Source organism: Silurus meridionalis, chromosome 6, assembly GCF_014805685.1.
Source record: "Silurus meridionalis isolate SWU-2019-XX chromosome 6, ASM1480568v1, whole genome shotgun sequence".
NCBI classification, from domain to species: domain Eukaryota; kingdom Metazoa; phylum Chordata; class Actinopteri; order Siluriformes; family Siluridae; genus Silurus; species Silurus meridionalis.
The window spans coordinates 18,689,198-18,710,780 of NC_060889.1; the positions used below are offsets into that span (position 1 = coordinate 18,689,198).

The window sequence follows — 21,583 nt, forward strand, 5'->3', positions numbered from 1 at the left end:
TCAACTAGGAGACATGAAACATGTTCCAGCATGACAATGCTTCTCTTTGAAAAGCAAGCTCCATGAATGTATAGTTTACAGGTTGGAATTGAACATCTTGAATGGCCTTTTAAAGAGTTCTGAACTTAACCCTACCTTAACCCTACCTTTAGGATAAATTGAAATGCTGCCTCTCAGGATTCCTCACTCTACATCACTAATTGATTTAACTGACACCCTTGTGGCTGAATAACCACACTCATAAATCTAGAGGAACATCTTTTATAACTGATATTGAAAATAAAGAAAAAGGTCTTGTTTTTCTTCTTTTGAATGTCAGGATATTCAAACAAATTAGTCAGTGGAATATTCCAAATTATGTTTAAGGAACATAAATAGCATTCAATAATGGATGACTTGTGAAAAATGAAGTTGATGTTAAATGGATTCACACATTAATGTAAAAATGATTTTTGGGTACTTTAATGATTTAGGGTGTGGATGCAGCAGGGGAAAGTGTTGATTCTGTGTGTTCCAGTTGGGATTTTACGTTGGCTTTTCACACAGGTTTTTACAATTTGTTTTACATTTTGCATCTGAATCATGTACACAGTATCTTTAATTGAACTTTTATTTTACATGCATACATTTGATTTAATTTTACATACTGTTAATTTACATACTGTTAATTTTCTTACTTTTACATACCTTTAATTTTATTTTACATTCAAGTGCAGCAGGAGTAATATCAATTAAATCAATAACCATGTAGATTTCTGGATGGTCTAAAATTCAAATATATACAATTTCAGCATTTTACATTTTTAAATAGAAATGGCAAGGTTTAACCAGGGTAGTTGGGTGAAAGGGGTGGTTTGGGATGGCCAGTAGGCATGGTAATTTTGCCTATTTGTGTGTATATATATATATATATATATATATATATATATATATATATATATATATATATATATATATATATATATATTTTTTTTTTTTTTTTGGTTTTGTTTATTATTTGTATATCTGCAGTGGCAACCCCTAATAGGAGAAGCCAAAAGAAGATTTGTGTATTTGTATAGTCAGAAAGCTCCACAGTGTGGGATGAGTAAAAGTATATCTTCTTCCCTTCATGAGGTTTAGAGGTGTTAACATGTTCATAGACCATTACTAGTAGTTTATTATGCATTAAAATCTATGCAGCAAAATATAAAACAAAGTGACATATTGCTTTAATGGTACAATTGACAACATTTTACCATTAAAAATGAGAGTTGCTTGCTCTTTTCACAGTTTTCCTCAATTGTCTGACTCACCAATGTCTTGACACACACAATTTCTTTAGCACTTCCACTCACACCTGCCTGATGTACTTATCCTCTCATTTTCTCTTTCGCCCTCTGTCTCATCAGACTCCGCTTGCATTCTAATGTTTTTCTCTCTTTCTTCTTCCGCCTGTCTCACACACTTTTCTTCATACCAAATACAGTAGCATTCCTCTCTGTTCCCTTTTCCCTGCTCATGGTTATCAGAGGTCTGTTAATTTAATGAAATAAAATGTCTGCACACATACAATCTGCTTCCTCAGCGCACACACACACACAAAATTCACACACTCAGAATTCACACATAGTGGATGGATAATAGCAGTGCATTTGAAAGAAGAAAGAGCAGAGCGATATCTTGTGGTATTTAGCCATGCTGGGATCGAGAAAGAAAAGAGGAGGTCAGAGATTTTGATCCGGGGGGAAAAAACAGCTGAAGAAAAGGATTTCAAAGGAGAATGAAAGAACGAAAGGGCGGTGTTGGGATTGGCCCGTAATCTTACATGGAAACAAATAAAAGTAAAAACATGACAGTAGAATAGAACAGATCAAGGCTGAGATGAAGAGATGCATGATTGAATATAGAGAAGAGAAGTTGTTTTTAAAGTAATGCCTTGTGCATCCACCCTTATGAATCAGCACCAGTTTATACTATTACGACCGTGTTTTTTCTTCTCATTTACACACTGGGATGTGTGATCCCTTGTACCCACTGGGTGCATAGAAATGAATAAACTAGGCCACAGGAGCAGAAAGAGCAGGTAGAAGAGTTCATAGGTGCATCCATCCATCTTGTACTTTTTCTACAATGCACAGGGAGAGGCAGTGTCTCAGGAGAAAGAGCAACATAGAAACTGGGGGTTGGGGGGATTTTAGTCAGAGTGAAGAATAAGGGAATGAGTGAGAGGTGCGAGTGTGTGTGTGTGTGTGTGTGTGTGTATTAAGGAAGAAAGAAATTAGCAGGGTCCACACAAAGAGTGTGTTCAGTCTTAAGTGTGTGTGTGTGTGTGTGTGTGTGTGTGTGTGTGTGTGTGTGTGTGTGTTTGTGTGTTTGTGTGTACATGTACTGTATTTCAGTTTGACAGATATGCCACATGAGACATTTCTAGTCCAAACCAGCCATGCGTTTTTGTTTGTAGACTGAGTGAGGCAAAATTCACACTCTCCCTACACACACACTCACACCCCAAATGCCTGTCAAATTCACATGAAGCAAACCATCCCAAGAGGCAGATTCTTCATAGTGCAATCTGTAAGATAACAAAACTAACCCGGATCGAACTAATCAAGTATTTCACACATGCGCACACCCACTGTAATCATTAGATTCATTAAACCCCATCGGCCCAGTAAATTAAACCTGCTGAGAGACTCCTGGATGCATGCCAAGACTGGAGCGCTCATTTACACATTTGTAAACTAACATACGGAGGGGAAAAACTGTGTAGATCATTTCTGCACACTAGAAAGGGTGGAAGCAGTGCCTATGATGAGGGAGTCTGTGTGGCACAATGAGGGGGGGCAGAAAGACCTTTTTTTTTCTATTCAGCCTTATCAGATACAGCCAGCAATCTTGTAGTAATCACAGTGCCATCTGTTGGCTAAATTAAGATATGCAGGTGTTTTTTAAAACGTTATCTACTGACTATTCAGGTTTGACAGGGGGTTCGGTTCTCAAATGCTCATGAAAATTTCAAATAACACTTAAAAAGAAGTCACACTCCGAGGTCATAATTGTGTCACCGGTGCCATCCAAGAAAGGAACTTAGAGAGCTTTGCCTTTCACTTTATAGAGAGAAATATTGACTTTTTTGTTGAAGGTTCACCGAAGCCCAGCCTTGAGCTGTGATTGGCACACAAAGACATATGCTTTACCTGCTCTCTGAGACAGCATTGCAGATAGAAAACCGTGGTATGAGTCATGCCTTGGGTCAAATCCTGAACAAGAAATGGATGAAAGGAGGTTGTAGGATGTCAGGCTTTGTCTATCGCTAGTCAGGATAAAATCAGGCTGGCCCATGAGAGGCTTTGGAAGAAAGGTCCTGCCTCCTGTTTCTGAGGTTCCTGGTTCAAAGCTGGCCTCGTTTCTCTTTCCTCTTGAGTGATTGTTTATCAGACATCATGGGTTCTTTTGATTTGTACGATAACAAAAGTGATGCTTCTGTCAGCACAAGTGATTCAAGATGTGTTTGGGTCTGTTTGATACTCAAGTTGGACTGAAAAACTGAATAAAGAAACAAAGGGATTATTCTAATCTGAATTGAAACAAACTTTCATCACTTTGTAGCATAATGTAGATGGACACAAGTATTGGGACACCCGACTTTTACAGCCCTGTGTGATTTTTCCCCAAACTGTTTAATTTAGCACTAAATTTACCCCTTACTAAAACTAGGAGACCCAAAGCCAGTTCCATGAAGATACAGTATCACAGCTGAAGTGGAAGATCTTGAGTGACCTCAGCCCTATTGAACAGCTTTGAGATATTTACATTTACAGCATTTTGCAGATAAATAAATGCCCTTATCCAGAGCGACTTACAACTGGGGAGGGTCAAGGGCACAGCAGTGGCACCTCGGTTGGTGGGATTCAAACCGGTTACCATCCGATCCAAAGTCGAATGCCTTAACCATTGAGCTACCACCTCCCCATGATGAATTAAACGAGGAATTGGAACATTGACTTTACCCCAGGCCCCCTCTCCTCACCTCACCTACATCAGTACCTTATTTTAATAAGATGAGCACCAATCTCTACAATCACACTACAAAAATCTAGAACATCATATTCCCAGTAGATTGGAGGTTAAATTTAACAGCACATGAGAACTAAATGTGGAATGAGAGCTTTAAAATGTACATACAAATATTATGGTCAATTCATCTTTTGTCAATATAGTGTAGTGTTGTTTTTCCCATGGTAGTTCTCTGCCAGGCTTTTACCCCTGCTGTCCTCAGTTCTTGCTCGTTCCTTGGTATATTTTGAAATCCATGCACTACTGGATTCGATTTAGGTGACTGGTTACAGAACATTCCATTACGCCCACATTCTACTCCTATACATTGTGGTGAAAAGCTTCAAAAATACCAGCTATTTTTAAATGTGGATTTAACCCATATGTATTTACCCCGGGTTAGAAATATAAAGTATCGAATGTATGTAATTATGTGAAATAGCACAACAGATAGTAACAACTAAATATAAAATGACTGGTTGATGCACTATTCTTGACAATGCAGCATTTCCTGTGTTTGTCTCTTCCAGAGCCCCAGGTGGGACAGACTGGTCATTCTGTCCATCACTGCTGGATTTATTGCACCACCTGAGTCTAACAGTAGATGCAGTGATTGATCAGATCTTAACCCCAGACTATTGAGCCATGGGAGCAATGAGCTTATTTAGATGGGGTTGTCTTCACTTTACATCACATACACACTGATACACATACTTTATGACAAAGCTGGACTTGTCATTGATGGCTCACCTGAGATCAGCCTTGAACTGCGATTGTCTTACCGAGACATACGCTTTATCTGGCTGCTGAGTCACTAGTGCAGACAACATTCATAGATTGGTGTTGGAGATGTTTGTCCTTCACTAGTGTCTGGAGCTTTCTGTCTGTATAATGACAACTAAAGCATACAAGCCTCTTCTTGGCTCGAATGCAACTCGAGTGTCATCTTACATCCCCTGGAAGCCCTGGTCTTAATAACCTTTTAATAACCTTTGTGCCCCCCCAGGTGCTCAAGTTTTGACTTAATTGTCTTTGCTCCTCCTGTCTGTGATTTTACTCCCATATTAGATCATTATACATATTGATTTGTCACTCTTCTATCAAAGGGTTTAATACCTTCTGCAAATTTAATTCTGCCACTTTAGCTAAAGGTCACACCATGACACAATATGGACAAAAGTATTGGGACACCTGACTTTTACAGCCATGTGATTCTCCCACCAACTGTTACATTTACGCCATTTGGCAGACATGCCCTTATTCAGAGCGAATTAAATCTAAAAAGATCAAATAAAAGATCAGATTCAAGCACCCGAACAGCTATGAGGTTGAGGGGCCTTGCTCAGGCTAGGATTTAATCTCACGATCTTTGTAGCTGGCCAATACCTTAGCCAATAAGCTGCTACTACCACCTAAGCTTGTATAGGATGTCTTTGGATGCAGAAGCACTGAAATTCTCCCTTCATTTAAACTAGAAGACTCAAACCTGTACAGCATGACAATGCCTCTGTGCAGAAAGCCAGCTCTATGAAGATATGGTTTGCATGGGCTGAAGTAGATGTGGAGTGGCCTGCTATAGCATTGGTTGAATTGGAATGCTGACTGCCCCAGGGCTCCTCACCCAACCCCATTACCAGACTTTACTAAAGTCCTTGTGGCTGAATGAGCCCAAATCTCCACAAACACCCTCTAAAATCTAGTGGAGAATCTTCCCAGAAGAGTCAAAGTAATAATAACAGCAAATGGCGACTAAATGGGAAATTAAATGTTCAAAAAAGCGCATACAAATCTTACAGTCAGGTGTCTACAAACTTTTGTCCATATAGTATTTTTCTTAGTTTTAGAGATTCATAGTTTTGGCAAAAGAAAAACAGCATACTGTTTAATAAAAGACCAGATTTTAATAAACCTTTTTTGTTATAAATACAAGATTATATTAAACACATTTAAATAAGTTTTATAAGCACCCTCAGGTTCCAAATCAGCTTACAAACATATAAATTCTCTGTTGCACTTAAGGCTTATCAAAATGAGCTCAGACACACACAAAAAATCTTACATCTCCTATCTTCTCCTTCTGAAGTGCAAGTGTAATTAAAGCGAATTTTGCGACTTGGCCCTATTTTTCTACAAGCCTGCTGCTCTTATAGAAGTAAGATATGGCACCAGGGTGTGCAATAAGACCCAGTCATTCTAGCTTTTTCAAATAAATTACATTCATTACAATTCAGTAGAATCTGTTGCGTGCGACGTTTGTTTCCAAAGCAAATTAATGTTAATTTGGCGAAGTGAGACATGAAATCAAATCATGGATCAATCAAGATGATCTCTAAAACAGGTGGTACTTTGTATAGTGCTGCAAAAGGGTGCAAAATTACAAAAGAGCTCATTTGAACAGTTGGAAGGCATGAGATCGGACATAATTCTAGACCTGACTATAAAGTATGCATAGTACACAGGAGGCTGGAACTGATGCTATCGCTGTTTTAGGTTTGTTACTGGTCAATGCTTAGCCAGCTTGCTAGCAACCAACTCGTGTAAAAACAAAGCTTTGTGTATAGGTAGGCCTCGATTTCTTCATTGATCTATAGTAAAGGCTTCATCCTGGTCAAGTTATCCTGTTTTATGTTTCTAAAGCCTACCACAAACACTGGGCATTAGGTGGGAACAGACCCGTGTGTTACTGCCCCTTTTGGGAAGCTGAATTGCATAAGCAAATATGACACGTACACTTTTTGCTAAATGCTAACTGCTACATTCTGACCATTCTTCCAAGCCTGCCCTTGTCTGACCAATTACACAAGGAGACTCAAAGTGCAAATTTCCAGTGCGACTGCAGGTTTACTAAAGTAGACAGCAATAAGAGTTGAATAGATGCAGTCGGTGAGGCCTTTGTAAAATCTTTAGTGTACATCTATATAGGAGCATTGTTTTGCTCTGCTTTTGGTAATCCAGTTTGTTATACTGGGATATGGTAAAGAGTAATGATCTATTAATTGGGCATCTATACAATCCCTATTTGGCCTTGCGTAGCTCTCATAGTGTAGCGGTGTGTATAGCTGTGGCTGTGTGCCTGCAGATGGAGAACAGTGATTCAGCAGTTTCGTAGCTGGGTCATAAGCAATGTGTGCTGGTGAACAGAAGCTGCTGTTAAGCCGTCTGTCCACTGGAAAGACTGTGTTAGGGGAGCACTCCTTCCAGTGCCATATTGTGTTTCTTGATGAAGCTCTGATGACTAGCTGTTTGTCTGCAAGTATGTTAGGAATTACCCAGCAGTACACTGTTGCAGGAACTCTTGACAGAATGTACTGATGTTAAAACAGGGTATGTATGCTGTACATGGGTCAAAGACAGCAAGGAAACAAATCAGGAGTATTCAGATTAAGAAACGGATCCTTTAAAGATTCTTTGACTTTTGCGTTTTTCTTTACTTTTATTAATGCGGACTGTTTTTCTGAATCCATTTTCTTTCTCTGAATCACCACTTTTGCCACTTAGTTTTTCCCTTTAGTGTCTTTTTTTTATATATATATATAATTTAAAGAAAGTTGAAATGATGTTATTGCATATAAGTAATTTCTTGAAAACAGGAACATAAATGCCAAAAAAAGACACTTCATCTTTGACCCATATACACAGCTGCAGCACACAATTTGGTGAGTGAGTGCGTGCGTGCGTGCGCACACGCACTTTAGGCTCTACTTATTGTGTATTTGCCTTTCTGTAGCTGTGAAATGTAAATTTTGGTTTTGCTGCCGTCTGTCCTTTTGAACCACACTTCCCCTGCACTGACTGCTGTTATGACTGCCCTGAGAGAGAAAGAGAGAGAGAAAAGAAGGGATGAAAGTGTTAAGTATAACAACATTTCCTAGGACAGCATAATATGTATTCAAAATCCCAAGCAAGCTGTAAAATCAAGGTAACAAAGTATTTAACTGCTTCCTGGAAAGCTACATTAAGCCTTTATACAGCAGATTAAAGAAACGCTTGTGTGTGTGGGGTTTTTATTTATAAACCTAATCTCTAGCTTCCACATCTGTAACCTGTGTGCGTCTACCGCAAATGTTTTGACATACTGAAAAACAACCTGTGGACAAGAAACTCACCTGTAATAGGTCTTAAAAAAAAAAAAAAAAAAAAAGGATGAGACTAATTCTAATGCCCAACTAAAGAAAGTGCTTATGCATCTTTTCAAACTTATGCAATTTAGAAAAAAGCAGTTTTGGGTTCTACACTTTCTTCTGAGTATTGGTATAAGCCACTGACACAATGCACACAATCATCTACTTTCGGCTGCTCCCATTAGGGGTCGCCACAGCGGCCCATCCGTCTCTATACCACCCTGTCCTCTACATCTGCCTCTTTCACACCAACTAGCTGCATGTCTTCCTTCACCACATCCATAAACCTCCTCCTTGGTCTTCCTCTTTTCCCCTTTCCTGGTGGCTCCATCCTCAGCATTCTTCTACCAATATAACTCATGTCCCTCCTCTGCACATGTCCAAACCATCTCAATCTCGCCTCCCTCACCTTGTCTCCAAAACATCCTACATGGGCTGTCCCTCTAATAAACTCATTTCTAATCTTGTCCATCCTCATCACTCTCAACAACATCGCTAACCACAGTCCTATAAACTTTCCCTTTCACTCTTGCAGATACCCTACTACCACAAATCACTCCTGTCACTCTTCCCCACCCACTCCACCCTGCCTGCACTCTTTTCTTCACTTCTCTAACACACTCTCCATTACTTTGCAACAATACACAGATAATGCATTGGCATAAAAAAAATAAAATAAATAAAAGACAAATTTAGAACATATCTTACTAATACATTTGAGTGAAGAATTCATCAAAGCACAAATGTTATTTTCTAACTGTTCCCAGCAAACTGCATTTTTCCCTGTCAAGGAAAAAGAGTTCTTGTTGTTGGTATTCTCATACACAGTACTCTTGGGAAGCAGGTACATAGAGTTTAGGTTGAAAAATGGTGGCGTATTTCTTTAAATAGGTTTTATATTGAGAGAGAGAGAGAGAGAGAGAGAGAGAGAGAGAGAGAGAGAGAGAGAGAGAGAAAGAATCGGGAATACTGACTGTGCTGGGCTTTCATCATTGACTTCCAATAGAACAGTGTTGCCCTTTGAGAATCTCTCTCCCTCATAAAACAGAGTACCTCCTTCACAGCGCACTGACAACTGACGACCTGCCAGAGAATGAAGGAGAGAGAGAGAGAGAGAGAGAGAGAGAGAGAGAGACAGAGACATACGGGTTGACAAGTTTGCAAAGAGGAATTAGCAGAATAACACCACGTGTCAGTGTGGTAAAGTCTTACAATTCAAGAACACCTTCACTGCTGACAATTTGTGTTTTTTTTTTAATTAGCACTAGTGTTCGTGTGTGTTTACACAACAGTGTGAAGTTTTGTGTTGGCCCCAATGGTACAACAAAACCTGTATAAGTCATACAAAATGTATACACTTCTTCTTTAGGCTGCTCCCATTAGGGGTCACCACAGCAGATCATCCGTCTCCATTCCCCCCGTCCTCTACATCCTTGTTCCTGGTGGCTCCATCCTCAGCATTCTCCTACCGAAATATACCCCATGTCCCTCCTCTGCACATGTTCTAACCATCTCAATCAAGTCTCCCCCACCTTGTCTCCAAAATGTCCTACATGTAATAAACTCATTTCTAATACCGTCTATCCTCGTCACTCCCAACGAAAACCTCAACATCTTCAGCTCTGCTACCTCCATTCCAGCATTCCCCTTCTCTCCAGCATGTACCTCCAGCTCTCCAGGCTCTTCTCAACCTGTTCCCTACTCTCACCACAAATCACAATATCATCCGCAAACATCACAGTCCAGGGAGACTCCTGTCTGACCTCGTCCGTCAACCTGTCCATCACCACTGCAAACAAAAAAGGGCTCAGAGCCGATCCTTGATGCAGTCCAACCTCCACCTTGAACCAGTCTGTCGTTTCTACTGCACACTTCACTGCTGTCACACTGTCCTCGTACATGTCCTGCACCACCCTCACATTCTTCTCTGACACACCTTCATACAATACCACAACTCCTATCTCAGCACCCGATCATACGCTTTCTCTAAATCCACAAACACACAATGCAACTTTTTCTGACCTTATATACTTCACCAACATTCTCAAAGCAAATATTGCATCTGTGGTGCTCTTCCTCGGCATGAAACCATACTGTTGCTCACAGATGGTCACCTCTTCTCTCAACCTGGCTTCCACTACTCTTTCCCATAACTTCATGGTGTGACTGAACAACTTTATTACCCTGTAGTTACTGCAGGTCTGCAAATCTCCCTTATTCTTAAAAATCGGTACCAGCACACTCCTTCTCCATTCCTCAGGCATCCTCCCACCTTCCAGAATTTTGTTAAACAATCTTGTTCTTCTACCGGTATGTTGTCTTTTCACTCTTCATCCTCTTAATTGCTGCTCTCAATTCCTCCTTACTTATCCTATCCTGCTTTACCATCTCCACCTCATATCTCTCTCTCTCTCTCTCTCTCTCTCTCTCTCTCTCTCTCATTCATCAGCTGCTCAAAATACTCCTTCATCTTCTCAACACACTCTCCTCACTAGTCAACACATTTCCATCTCCATCCTTTATTACTCTAACTTGCAGCACATCCTTCCCAGCTCGGTCCCTCTGTCTGGCCAATCAGTATAAATCCTTTTCTCCTCCCTTAGTGTCCAATTTCTCATACAGCTCCTCATATGCCTTTTCCTTGGCTTTCGCCACATCCCTCTTTACCTGCTGCCGTATCTCCTTGTGCTCCTGCCTACTTTTCTCATCACTCTGTCGATCCCAATTCTGTTTCACCAACCTCTTTTTCTCTTCATGCTTATCTGCACTTCCTCATTCCACCACCACGTTGGTGTCTTCCTTTCTATTTCCAGATGTCACACCAAGTACTAGCTCTCACTTATTACTTCTGCAGTAGCTGCCCAGTCATTCAGCACCTCTTCACCACCACCGAGCCCCTGTCCGACCTCTTCCCTAAACCTCACACTACAGTCTTCCTACTTCAGTTTTCACCATCTTGTTCTTCTTTCAGTCTTCACTCTCCTCTTCTTCTTTACCTCCAAAACCATCCTACAGACCACCATCTGATGCTGCCTAGCTACACTGTCCCCTGCCAACACCTTACAGTCTCCAAACTCCAAAAAAAAAAAAAAATATATATATATATATATATATATATATATATATATATATATATATATATATATATATATACACACACACACACATATATACACACACACACACATATATACACACACACATATATACACACACACACACACACACACACACACATCAAAACATTCTTTTAAACGAAACCACTAGTTTCAACTGAACGAGCTGAAAGATATTTGCTCATACAGTTATTACGCAGCTAGTGTTGAGTATAATGTGGCACCAACAGCACAGCATGAGCGCCTTTCAGAAAGAAAGAAACAAAGAGCAAGTGAAAACGTATACAAAAGAAAAAAAGATTTTGAATTAAAAGAATAACGCATGCAAAAAAAAAAAAAGAAAGGAAAAAACAAACAAGGAATGACCAAAAGGAGCTAAAGAAGAAAGAGAAAGCGAGACAGAATGGCAAATAGAAAAAGACAGAATATAACAAAAGGGCAAAAGAAGTGGAAAAAAAAAAAAGGGAAAGTCCCACCTGCCCCAGGTGTTTTGCCTGCACGTTCAGTATAATAGTTTGCATGAGGGAGTGGGATGATGTGATGCTGCGAAACAGTTCTGCAGGCATTTCACTACTATTCACACTTATGCTACATTGCCTGCGGCATGTTACACGTGGTTTCATAATATGTAAACTCAGCTGTGCACACACTCCTGTGTATTCGCTTTGGAGGACAAATCCTATAATGCATGCACACACTCGCGATCCATCCTCTACGGTAAGTGAGCTATAATAAGAACCATGCTGAATGATTAGAATTAAACGTTCTATAGATGCAGATGAAGATGGGAGAGGAAGGGATTTTATGTAAGTGAAGCAGAAAACCACACACATGGAGCAAAGGAGAAAGGAGTCTTAATTTGAGCCCTAATATACATTGAGACTTTCAGGAGAAGCAAATTACGGTTGAAAGCTTCTTGGCTCATGGCGAAGGCTTTGATAGGGATCGAAATTAATCCGCACGTAATGAATTAGAGGCTGTCGGATTGCATGATGCAGTTCAGAGCTTGTTAGTCATGAAGCAGGTTATTCCTTTTTTTTTTTTTTTTTTTTTTTTTTAACAGGCGTCTCTTTTGAGTGACCTCTGACTGAGAAGAGAGCTGACTGATACGCCGCATCGCAGGACACACAGAGAGACACTTCTAGGGATTAGAAGGTTAGACAGCACAAGTGGTGTGGATGCACACATCACACAGAAAACACAGACACTCACACATTGATTAACTGTCAGGCAACACACTGAGACTTACTGTCTGACTTCTTCTTCATGGGGATTAGTGCTGCTTTAGCCTGGAGATGATGGCAAACGACACAAAGATCAAAATTTCATTTTGCATCTCAGAGCGCGCGCACACACACACACACACACACAGGACAGATATAATCAGTAAGTGATTTGTGAGAATGGATTATTTAAACAGGTGGTGCCCATTGAATACCTTCTTAATGGCTGTCCAGTCTTCCAGTATGTCAATGTCCCTCAGCATGTACACTATATAGGGTCCTGAGAGAGAGAAAAAGAGATGTAGATGGTGATGATGAGTATAATGGGGATGGATGAGGTGATGATAAAGGTATGGGTCTGTACACGTGAGGATAGGATTGGACGACATGGTAAACACATAATATATTGAAACGCTTTCAAATAAGCTAATTTGCCCAGTTTTACGTGGAACTTTACGTTTGCTCTTTGTTCTAACTTGTTGTCAATGATGAAATCGCAGACGCGGTAACGCACGTGACCAGAATAGCACCAGTTAGCGCTATTGATCTCGAAAACTTTTAGATACCGCCTCGTGTACCGCTATATTGACTTCAAGGTCATCATGTCGTCCACCGCTCCAGAAGGACGGCTTGATCGATGCATTACCTGACACGAGTGCTGGTTTTTTCTTCCTCTCCAGTTGACTTAGGAGATTTCTCTTCTTACACTTCTTCGTCCTCACTTCATCACTCCACCACTCTGAGACAAAAGGGAAAGCTGTTCCTTTTATTATGTGCACTTATTAGTTTTATATATATATATATATATATATATATATATATATATATATATATATATATATATATATATATATATATATATAAAAATACGTGTATGTGTGTGTATATATACACACGTGTGTGTGTGTGTGTGTGTGTGTGTGTGTGTGTGTGTGTGTGTGTGTGTGTGTGTGTGTGTGTGTGTGTGTGTCTGCGCACCTGAGGTGATATCCACGCTCTGCTTGTCCTCCTCCAGCCTGCGGATCTTTTCCAACAGCTCTGTCTTCATGGTGTCAAACAGCAAGACTCTCTCACTCTGTGAGCACCAACACACACGAATTAGAGCGACACTTTCCCAGACGCCACCACCCAATCATTCTAGCTCTCAGGCTAATAGTGTTTGCATGTGCATGTGTGCATTTTCTGTGCTTCCTGAATCGTGTTACCTCCAGATGTTGTTTTGCTCCCTGAATCTCACACTCATGCTTGTGTTTGATCACCTGAAGGCACAGCTCTCTGTAAACACCTGCAGAGAGCAACACACAGTGAGTACATTCAAATCTGCTCCAAATCTAGAATAAGCCCAAATGGGACTTGGGGTGGTGATTTAAAAACAAGAGGAACAGCAGTGACATTAAACATGAAAGAAGTGTTAGGATTAACTCTAGTTCATTTGTATATTTGGTAGAGGTAGACCGATTCAGCGGTTTTGCTAATCTGCACCAATATATGATCGCTGGGACTATCGGCAAAAATCCATACAGATTCTTTTTTTTTCAGGTCGCTTTTTTGCTTTTTTTTCGGGTAGCATCCGTTGCTTGAGCAGTTGAAAGGGTCTGCTGTCATTGCGAAAGCGGCCACTAGAGGGAAATCATAATTATTTTATAAAATAATTAATTATATAATAATGATATAATATATAGTATAATTAATTTATAACTAATTATATCATTATAATAATATATTCATACTCTTCATTTTCATGATTCAGTACTCTTTTTTTGGGGGGGTAATAAAGTTTCAGCACTATTTTCCATGAAGTGCAAGGTTTGTTTTTAATCCATTTTTAATCTTTTGATTAATTGGTTGTCGGCATGTAATCGGTATGGGTATAATCCGCTATCGGTTTACCTCTAATATTTGGTTCTCCAGCTTTGGAAGGTGTGTAGATTATTAGCACAGGAGCCTGGAACAAATAGATTTAATAGCTAGGCTTATTTTTTTTATATTAACAGTTGCCTGTCAGAAAAGTAAAAAAAAAAAAAAAAGCCCTACTCTTTCCATACTTACAGCCAAAAGTGTCTGGACACCTAATAATTACATTTGTATCTGCTACAAAATTGAAAGCACACAACTGTATAAATATTACGGATGTAACGATACACGCATTCGTACCAAAATTTGTCAATACAGGGCTTTCAGTTCGATCCATATGTGTACCGAATGCAATCCATTTTACGTGCAGAACATAATTTAAATCTAAGTTCCCTTAAGAAACATATTAGATGGCGGCCCGCAATCTTTGCTGTTTGTTTAGTCTCCGCCTCGTACTTTAAGTGCATTATTATTATTATTATTATTATTATTATTAATAATAATAAACTAGAAAACATACACAACAATGCCAGGAGTATAAAAAAAAGAAACTAGTCAGCGCAGCGTCACTGTGGCTACTCACTCCGTACCAGAAATACGATTTCTTTTGTCCATGCATGAAAATGCCAAAGAATCCAAAGTGCTAGCGTAGTTGCTAACCAGGAAGTGGCTTAAGCTTTTTATGTCTAGCTTCAAAATTTTTGTTAAAAGGAAAAAAATCCTGACATGTCCACATATTGAGGGAGTGAATGAATGAAGGATGGAAGTGAAAAGGCATTTGTTTATTAGTTGTTTATTTAAACAATTTAATTGTTTAATTTAGTGTATTGCTTTAATTTGTTCACAAATGTTAATATTAAAAAACTTATAATTTTTTTTTCCTTTAGCATTTCTTCCCCTAAACGTACAGAAATTATGCTGAACCATAACTTATAAACCGAGGTACGTACAAAACAGTGTATTTTGCACACACACACATAGCACCAGAAACCAGATTGTGTTTAATTGTCTGTCTGTGTGCATGGGTCAACCCTTGATCCCACTTTTAACTGAGTCAGTTTCTTTGCCATGCATGCCATTTTTTTTATTTATTTTTTTTTACACAAGTTGCCGATGTATTATTACCTGCTACCTGAGTGCGAAGCTGCATGTTTTTCTGAAGTATAGCCAGCGGCTCTCTGTACTCTCCTGCTTTTCCTGTCAGCACCTCATCCAGCTTTACTTTCACCTGGTCCAGTCGCTCACGAAATAACCTACACACAAGGGGAATAGCGGTGAGTAACCAGGGGCACAGAAGGCAGGATTATGGTGGTAGATGTGGCCATATGTGCACAACACTGTAAGAAATTATATAACTGCATGAGTGCATGGAAGCCAGTAAGGCTAAAACCAGACAAAATGTTTCATAGACAGAAAAGGATTTGCAGTGAATGTTGGAAGTGATCACAAGAGCCTGCTGTGAAAGCCATTAGTGTTACACGGCCAGAGTCAAATATCAGGTCATGCACTGGCTCCGATTAGAATCCTATTATTTAATGTTCTTTACTGTTCTTGGTTTAAATACCTAAGCTTGTAGGGATTTTTAAATAGGGGTGAATTTGAAGGGTTTTACTAGAACATTTACTGGTAACTAACCATAAATACACTAAATGCCCAGAAGTAAGTATGTGAAGTTTGGCATGGAAGAATTCGAATAGCAGGCACACTTTGATCTGAATTGCTGACTGTGCACCACCAGACCTCAACATCAGGGCCGGACCTCACTAATGCTCTTGTAGCTGAATGTGCAAATCCCCAAAGCAGTATTCCAAAACTGGGCGGAAAACCTTACCACAAATGTAGCGGTTATTACAGTTAAAGGGAATTGAATGTTAAATTAAATGTAAATATGGGTGTGGTGGTCAGGTATCTACAAACTATTGGCCATATAGAGTGCTTTAAAAATACACATGTATTATGACAACTTTAGGTTATAATTAATAGGATATTATTTATGAAACACAGCGGTTGAATTCTCAAATTGGGTCAACCAACACCCGGCAAAAGGTTACGATGACATCCGCCACATAGAAAAGATTACGTTAATACGAGGTGGTAAGAAAAGGTTTTGAGACTAGTTTTCCAACACACCAAAAGAGGTAGCACAAGACTGCACGCACAGTCACAGGGAGCACCGACCTTTATAAGTCAGTGTGCCGAAAGACATTGGAAGTTGTGCAACTGGTGCTATTCTGAATATGAATCACTGATCCAGCGATTGTCATCACTATGATCTCGGCCCATACTTTGTGCAACATCTACTTTTGGCTTTTGTTTAACCTCAGGCTATATTCACGCTGATTTTAAAATTGGGGATTTGTATTAAAACATCCTTCAATCGGATCTTTACACCTCTCCAGAGTCCTCTTCGTTACAGGATGCCTGATAAAGATATTGGGAACATGGCCCTTTTCTTTAATCTATTTCTGTCGATAAACGCAGCACGATCTGTTCAGTTTCCTAAAATATCATCTCTCTCTCTCTCTCTCTCTCTCTCTTTGGTTTTAGGTTTATCCACTAAGTCTTAAAAGGATGATGAAGCTGAGAGACAGAGCTCACTCTGGCTTTCCAGACCAATCCAGAAATCTTCAGATCATGTCATGTGGTTCTGAAAACTCCATTAAACAAGGCAGTCTTACTTTTCTTTGAGTTCCAGGAACTGCTTCTCCAGATCAGACATCTCATCCAGACACTCCATTCTCCTCCTCTCACAATCTTCATCATCAATCTCTGACAGAAGATTACAGAAACACTCATTAGATGGGATACAACATTCTTGTGATAGAACATTAAAACACTACTTTTACACTCATCTGCGATTAGCTTCTCGATCGGCTCTCTGCACGAAGAGACCTGATCTTCAATCAGCATAAGAGCCCCTTCAGCTTCGATACTCTAATAAGTGCTTTACCTGAACTCTCCTCTTCTTCCTCCTCATCTTCCTCTGCTTCACTGTCCTCCAGGTCACTGTCTCGCTCCTCTCCACTCTCCTCCATCGTCTCCTCGGCCTCTCCTCCCTCCTGCTCCCTCTCCTCCTCTGTCTCTCCGTTGGCGTGAGGCACCTCGGAATCAGGCTCCGTTTCCATTTCCTCTTCTGTTTCACGCGGAGCAGGCTGGGCTGGCATCACTGCTGCGCTCGCCCTTAATTTACTGCGTATTGAATCGGAACACGGTATATCGTTAGGATAAAAGGCAACACCCTCACCGACATTACTGCCGAATTTACAACGTTTAAAATGAAACGCACTTTTGGACCCACAGCAGATATCCTTTACAATAAGCCCAGTGAGGGAGACGACGACTACAACCAAGCTGAAGTCCCATCAGCTAAAGTGCAAAATAAATCTGCTTTAAATTATTACACATTGGCTAGATTCCACATCACGTGGTTGGTCGAGACCCCAGTGCTGCTGAATTCTGATTGGTCAGAAATCATTTGTGTGCAATTGTTTTATAGTAATGTTTCCTGCCAGAGGTGTTTATTTGGCAACTGTTGGAAAGACTTGCCTTTACAGTCAAAGCTAAAGCTGTAGCCTTCTCTGAGGGTTTTGTTTTTTCTCTCTTATATGACAAGCTCGAAGAGTGATGTGATGTTTATATTTAAACTTTTGTACATATTCTTAGCATATCACTTGGTATAACATGTATAAAACCCTTCAATGCATGCCGTTATAAGAGAATTTACTTCAGAGTAGTAACAGTAACTCTCCCATTGTGTTTTATTAGTTATTAAATGTAATAAATATTGTTTTATACTCCTCATGTATACGCTTTTTAAGATCAGCATTAGATCAGATTTGACTCAGTTTAGTATAAAACTTTTAATAATGAACATTAAATGTTAATTAATTAACAGATTAAAATATAACCAGTATAAAATCAGTCCATATTAGTTTATTCCCAATGACCTCTTTTCTAATACAGTGCACTGATGTATTTCATGTAAACATGTTATTACATATGATAGATTTATGCACAAGAACTCAAGACTTTTTTTATACGGCCGTTGACTGGTTTACTAATGTCCTGCTTTATCGCTGCAGTTTTGCCAGACGATGAACAATGAAGCCGTCAGTTGGTATTTCTACTACAGGTTGCCATGGCAACTTTTAATTAGTGAATGGCGCAAAATTTTTGACAACAAATCAGGAGACTGATCAGATGTACTCGGATGTATTGCCTTCATGCCTACTTGCAGGTGCTGCACCACGTTTACATAAAACTTTTCTGATCTTAGTTTAGCCTGTGTCTCTAGCGCTCCATGAAAATAAATGGTCCCTGTAATGACAAATGTATTACATGCAAAGTGTTAATTTTTTACTAATCTCATTGAACGTAACAGAATATACTGATAAAGTAAAGTTGGATGTACTGTGTCCAGTCACATGAGGCAAACTGTACGTGTTATATTTCTCTTCGGTTTTAGAAGTAGCTTCAATAGCGCCTCAACAAAAAAAAAAAAAAAAAAAGAAAACAAGTGCTTATAAGAAAACTTAGTGTATGGAAAAGCAATGCAGACATGATAAAGTTTTTCTAGAGGGCAGATCTCTATACCTTTTCATTGTGGAATGGGAGCTGTTGCAACTTAATCGCTCTAGCCTTTTTCGTAATTAATATTTGAATACTAGGTTTGTTCCAGCAGATCATAATTTCTCTTCTCACCTAGGGAAATAATGTTACATTTCCAAGACACCTCCAGTCATTCTGTCGCTGCAATTCGTTATGTTTTAAACACCCCTTAAGGGAAAGTAGGAACATCTTGTGTAAAGTCCCTCATGCCGATCAACAGAACATTTATACATTAAACCAGAACTGTATCAGAAAATGTGTCAGAATTGCTCTGAAGCTGATCCCAGGAATTAAAGTAACTAGCATTTTCCATAATGCATTTTAATGGAAAATAAATACATGTAAGTGTATTGGTGTGTGTGCATAAATATTAGGGATGCACCTGCTCCACTTTTTTCACAAAGACACCCTGACAACAAGAATAGATTTTTCCAAGAACAGGATATATGAATCTATACACACACCTGTGAACAAGGTACTGCAGCATCTGCTAAATCTGTTATGCATATTATTATTTTTTTTTCCTATGTGGTTTCGATCACCATTTGATGGATCTTGTGAAACCCAGGATTCATAAACATTTCAAAAAGCATTTTATGTAGAATTCATCTGGAATTACTGAAATATTGGTTTACTTAATGGATGTGCCTGTTCTTATCAATCTTATTATTCGTAGTAGTATGTAGTGGTGATAGTTAGTAATAGTGGTGATGATAGTGGTTGGTATTACTAGTAGGTGTAATAGTAGTTGTGGTTGTATAAAAAGTCTTGTAGAAGTAAGTAGTGGGTGGTGGTAGTAATAGCGGTGGTAGAAGTACTGGTGGAATTGTATGATGGTAGTTAGTAGTGGTAGATGTAGTAGTGGTGGTGGAAGTATATAGTGGTAGTTAGAAGTGGTAGTGAAAGTTCTGGTGGAGGTATATAGTGGTAGTAATAGTGGTGGTGGAAGTACTGGTGGAAGTATATAGTGGTAGTGAGTAGTGGTAGTTGTAGTAGTGGTGGTGAAAGTACTGGTGTAAGTATATAGCGGTAGTAATAGTGGTGGTGAAAGTACTGGTGGAGGTATATAGTGGTAGTTAGTAGTGGTGGTGAAAGTACTGGTGGAGGTATATAGTGGTAGTTGTAGTAGTGGTGGTGAAAGTACTGGTGGAGGTATATAGTGGTAGTTGTAGTAGTGGTGGTGAAAGTACTGGTGTAAGTATATAGCGGTAGTAATAGTGGTGGTGAAAGTACTTGTGGAGGTATATAGTGGTCGTTAGTAGTGGTAGTTGTGGTGGTGAAAGTACTGGTGGAAGTTTATAGTGGTAGTTGTAGTAGTGGTGGTGAAAGTACTGGTGGAGGTATATAGTGGTAGTTGTAGTAGTGGTGGTGAAAGTACTGGTGGAAGGAAGTAGTGGGTAGTGGGTAGTGGATGTGGGTGATGGTGGAGGTAGTTTGTGGTAATGAGAAGTAGCAGTATTAGTAAGTAGTAGTATATAAACTATTTTTTGCACCCACATTCAGCTGTGTAGATCGTTGTGTAGTTACACAATGTTTGCACACATTTGTACACGTGCTCTTTGTGTAGTCCTGTGTGTAGCTCTACTAGTTCTAGTTCTATTAGTTTTGTGTTCTTCTGTGTTAATGTTTCATCTAGCACTTGGTCTAGAAGAGCGTTGCTCTGCTTCACTGTGTACTGTACTGTATACAGCTGAAATGACAATAAAGCCACCTGACTTTAGTCTTCTCCAAAGATCAGTATCTCGAGAACTAGTAATAAATAATAAAACCTGTCTTTATTCCTTCATCAGTGTACATTACCACCGTGCAGCTTTGTCTCACTGACCTCATGGCCTCCATTAATGAGGGGTTTTGGCCTCAGTAATGGCAACCTTTTAACAACCCTAAATGCCCTAATTGTTGTTTTGATGGTTTTGGACCCTCCGGCCTGCACAATCTGCACGATACGACTGTAAAGAAGAAGGACGTTCCTTCGTAATGTACTAATGTAAGTGAGAACAACATGCTGATGGTTTAATTCACTCTTTATGTCCGTGTTTCGAATCGACGTCCGAGTGTGCGTGTGCTGCGTTGTGTCCGTCATTCACTCAAACACTCCGTGATAAAGCGAGCCCCTGGAGGCTGGAGCGCCGAGTACACGACTCGAACCCCGGTACTGTTAACAGCATCCAGAGAGACTTACCTCGGCCGTCTGTGCGTGTTTATACGCTGCGTAGTTGCAGATTTGCGCCTGGACGTGTTCTATCAACTGGTGCAACTTCGACTTCCTCGGGATTTGCGCTGCTCGCTTTCGTCGGCCATGTCGTCCACCAAGTCAGCCAATCAGAGCGCAACGCTCGATCCCCGCCGTCCAATAGGATCGTTAGAATTGTACATCGCTGGCTCACCGATTAAAACTGAAACCCAGAATCGTCCAATAGGGCTTTAGATATGTTTTAAAAAAAAAAAAAAAAAAAAGCCGACTCTCTAACAGGATTTACTTTTCGGGAACTTCCGCCGGAAGAGATCAAGTTATATTTACTATCTTACATCACATAATATTGTGAATTCATTTATGTGCTCAAAGACACGCGTCAGTGTCAAATATATAACATCATTCAATTGAATGTTTTATTAATGTGTT

General features: G+C 39.7%; 1 protein-coding gene across 2 annotated transcripts; it reads right to left on the reverse strand.

The window, feature by feature from the left end:
* Positions 1-5,919: 5,919 nt before the first annotated feature.
* brms1 (BRMS1 transcriptional repressor and anoikis regulator) lies at positions 5,920-21,297 on the reverse strand. 2 transcript variants are annotated; one of them, XM_046852427.1, is made up of 11 exons: positions 21,143-21,297; positions 17,303-17,541; positions 17,031-17,121; positions 15,478-15,605; positions 13,704-13,783; positions 13,477-13,573; positions 13,145-13,237; positions 12,714-12,778; positions 12,525-12,564; positions 9,134-9,242; positions 5,920-7,847 (listed from the first exon to the last, which is right to left on the reverse strand). In XM_046852427.1, exons 2-11 carry the CDS (start codon positions 17,514-17,516, stop codon positions 7,730-7,732), a joined length of 1,035 nt encoding a protein of 344 aa, XP_046708383.1. In that variant the 5' UTR covers positions 17,517-17,541; positions 21,143-21,297; the 3' UTR covers positions 5,920-7,729. The 2 variants fall into 2 exon arrangements, with proteins under 2 accessions (XP_046708383.1, XP_046708382.1); XM_046852426.1 differs by having other exon boundaries at positions 13,145-13,255.
* Positions 21,298-21,583: the final 286 nt, after the last annotated feature.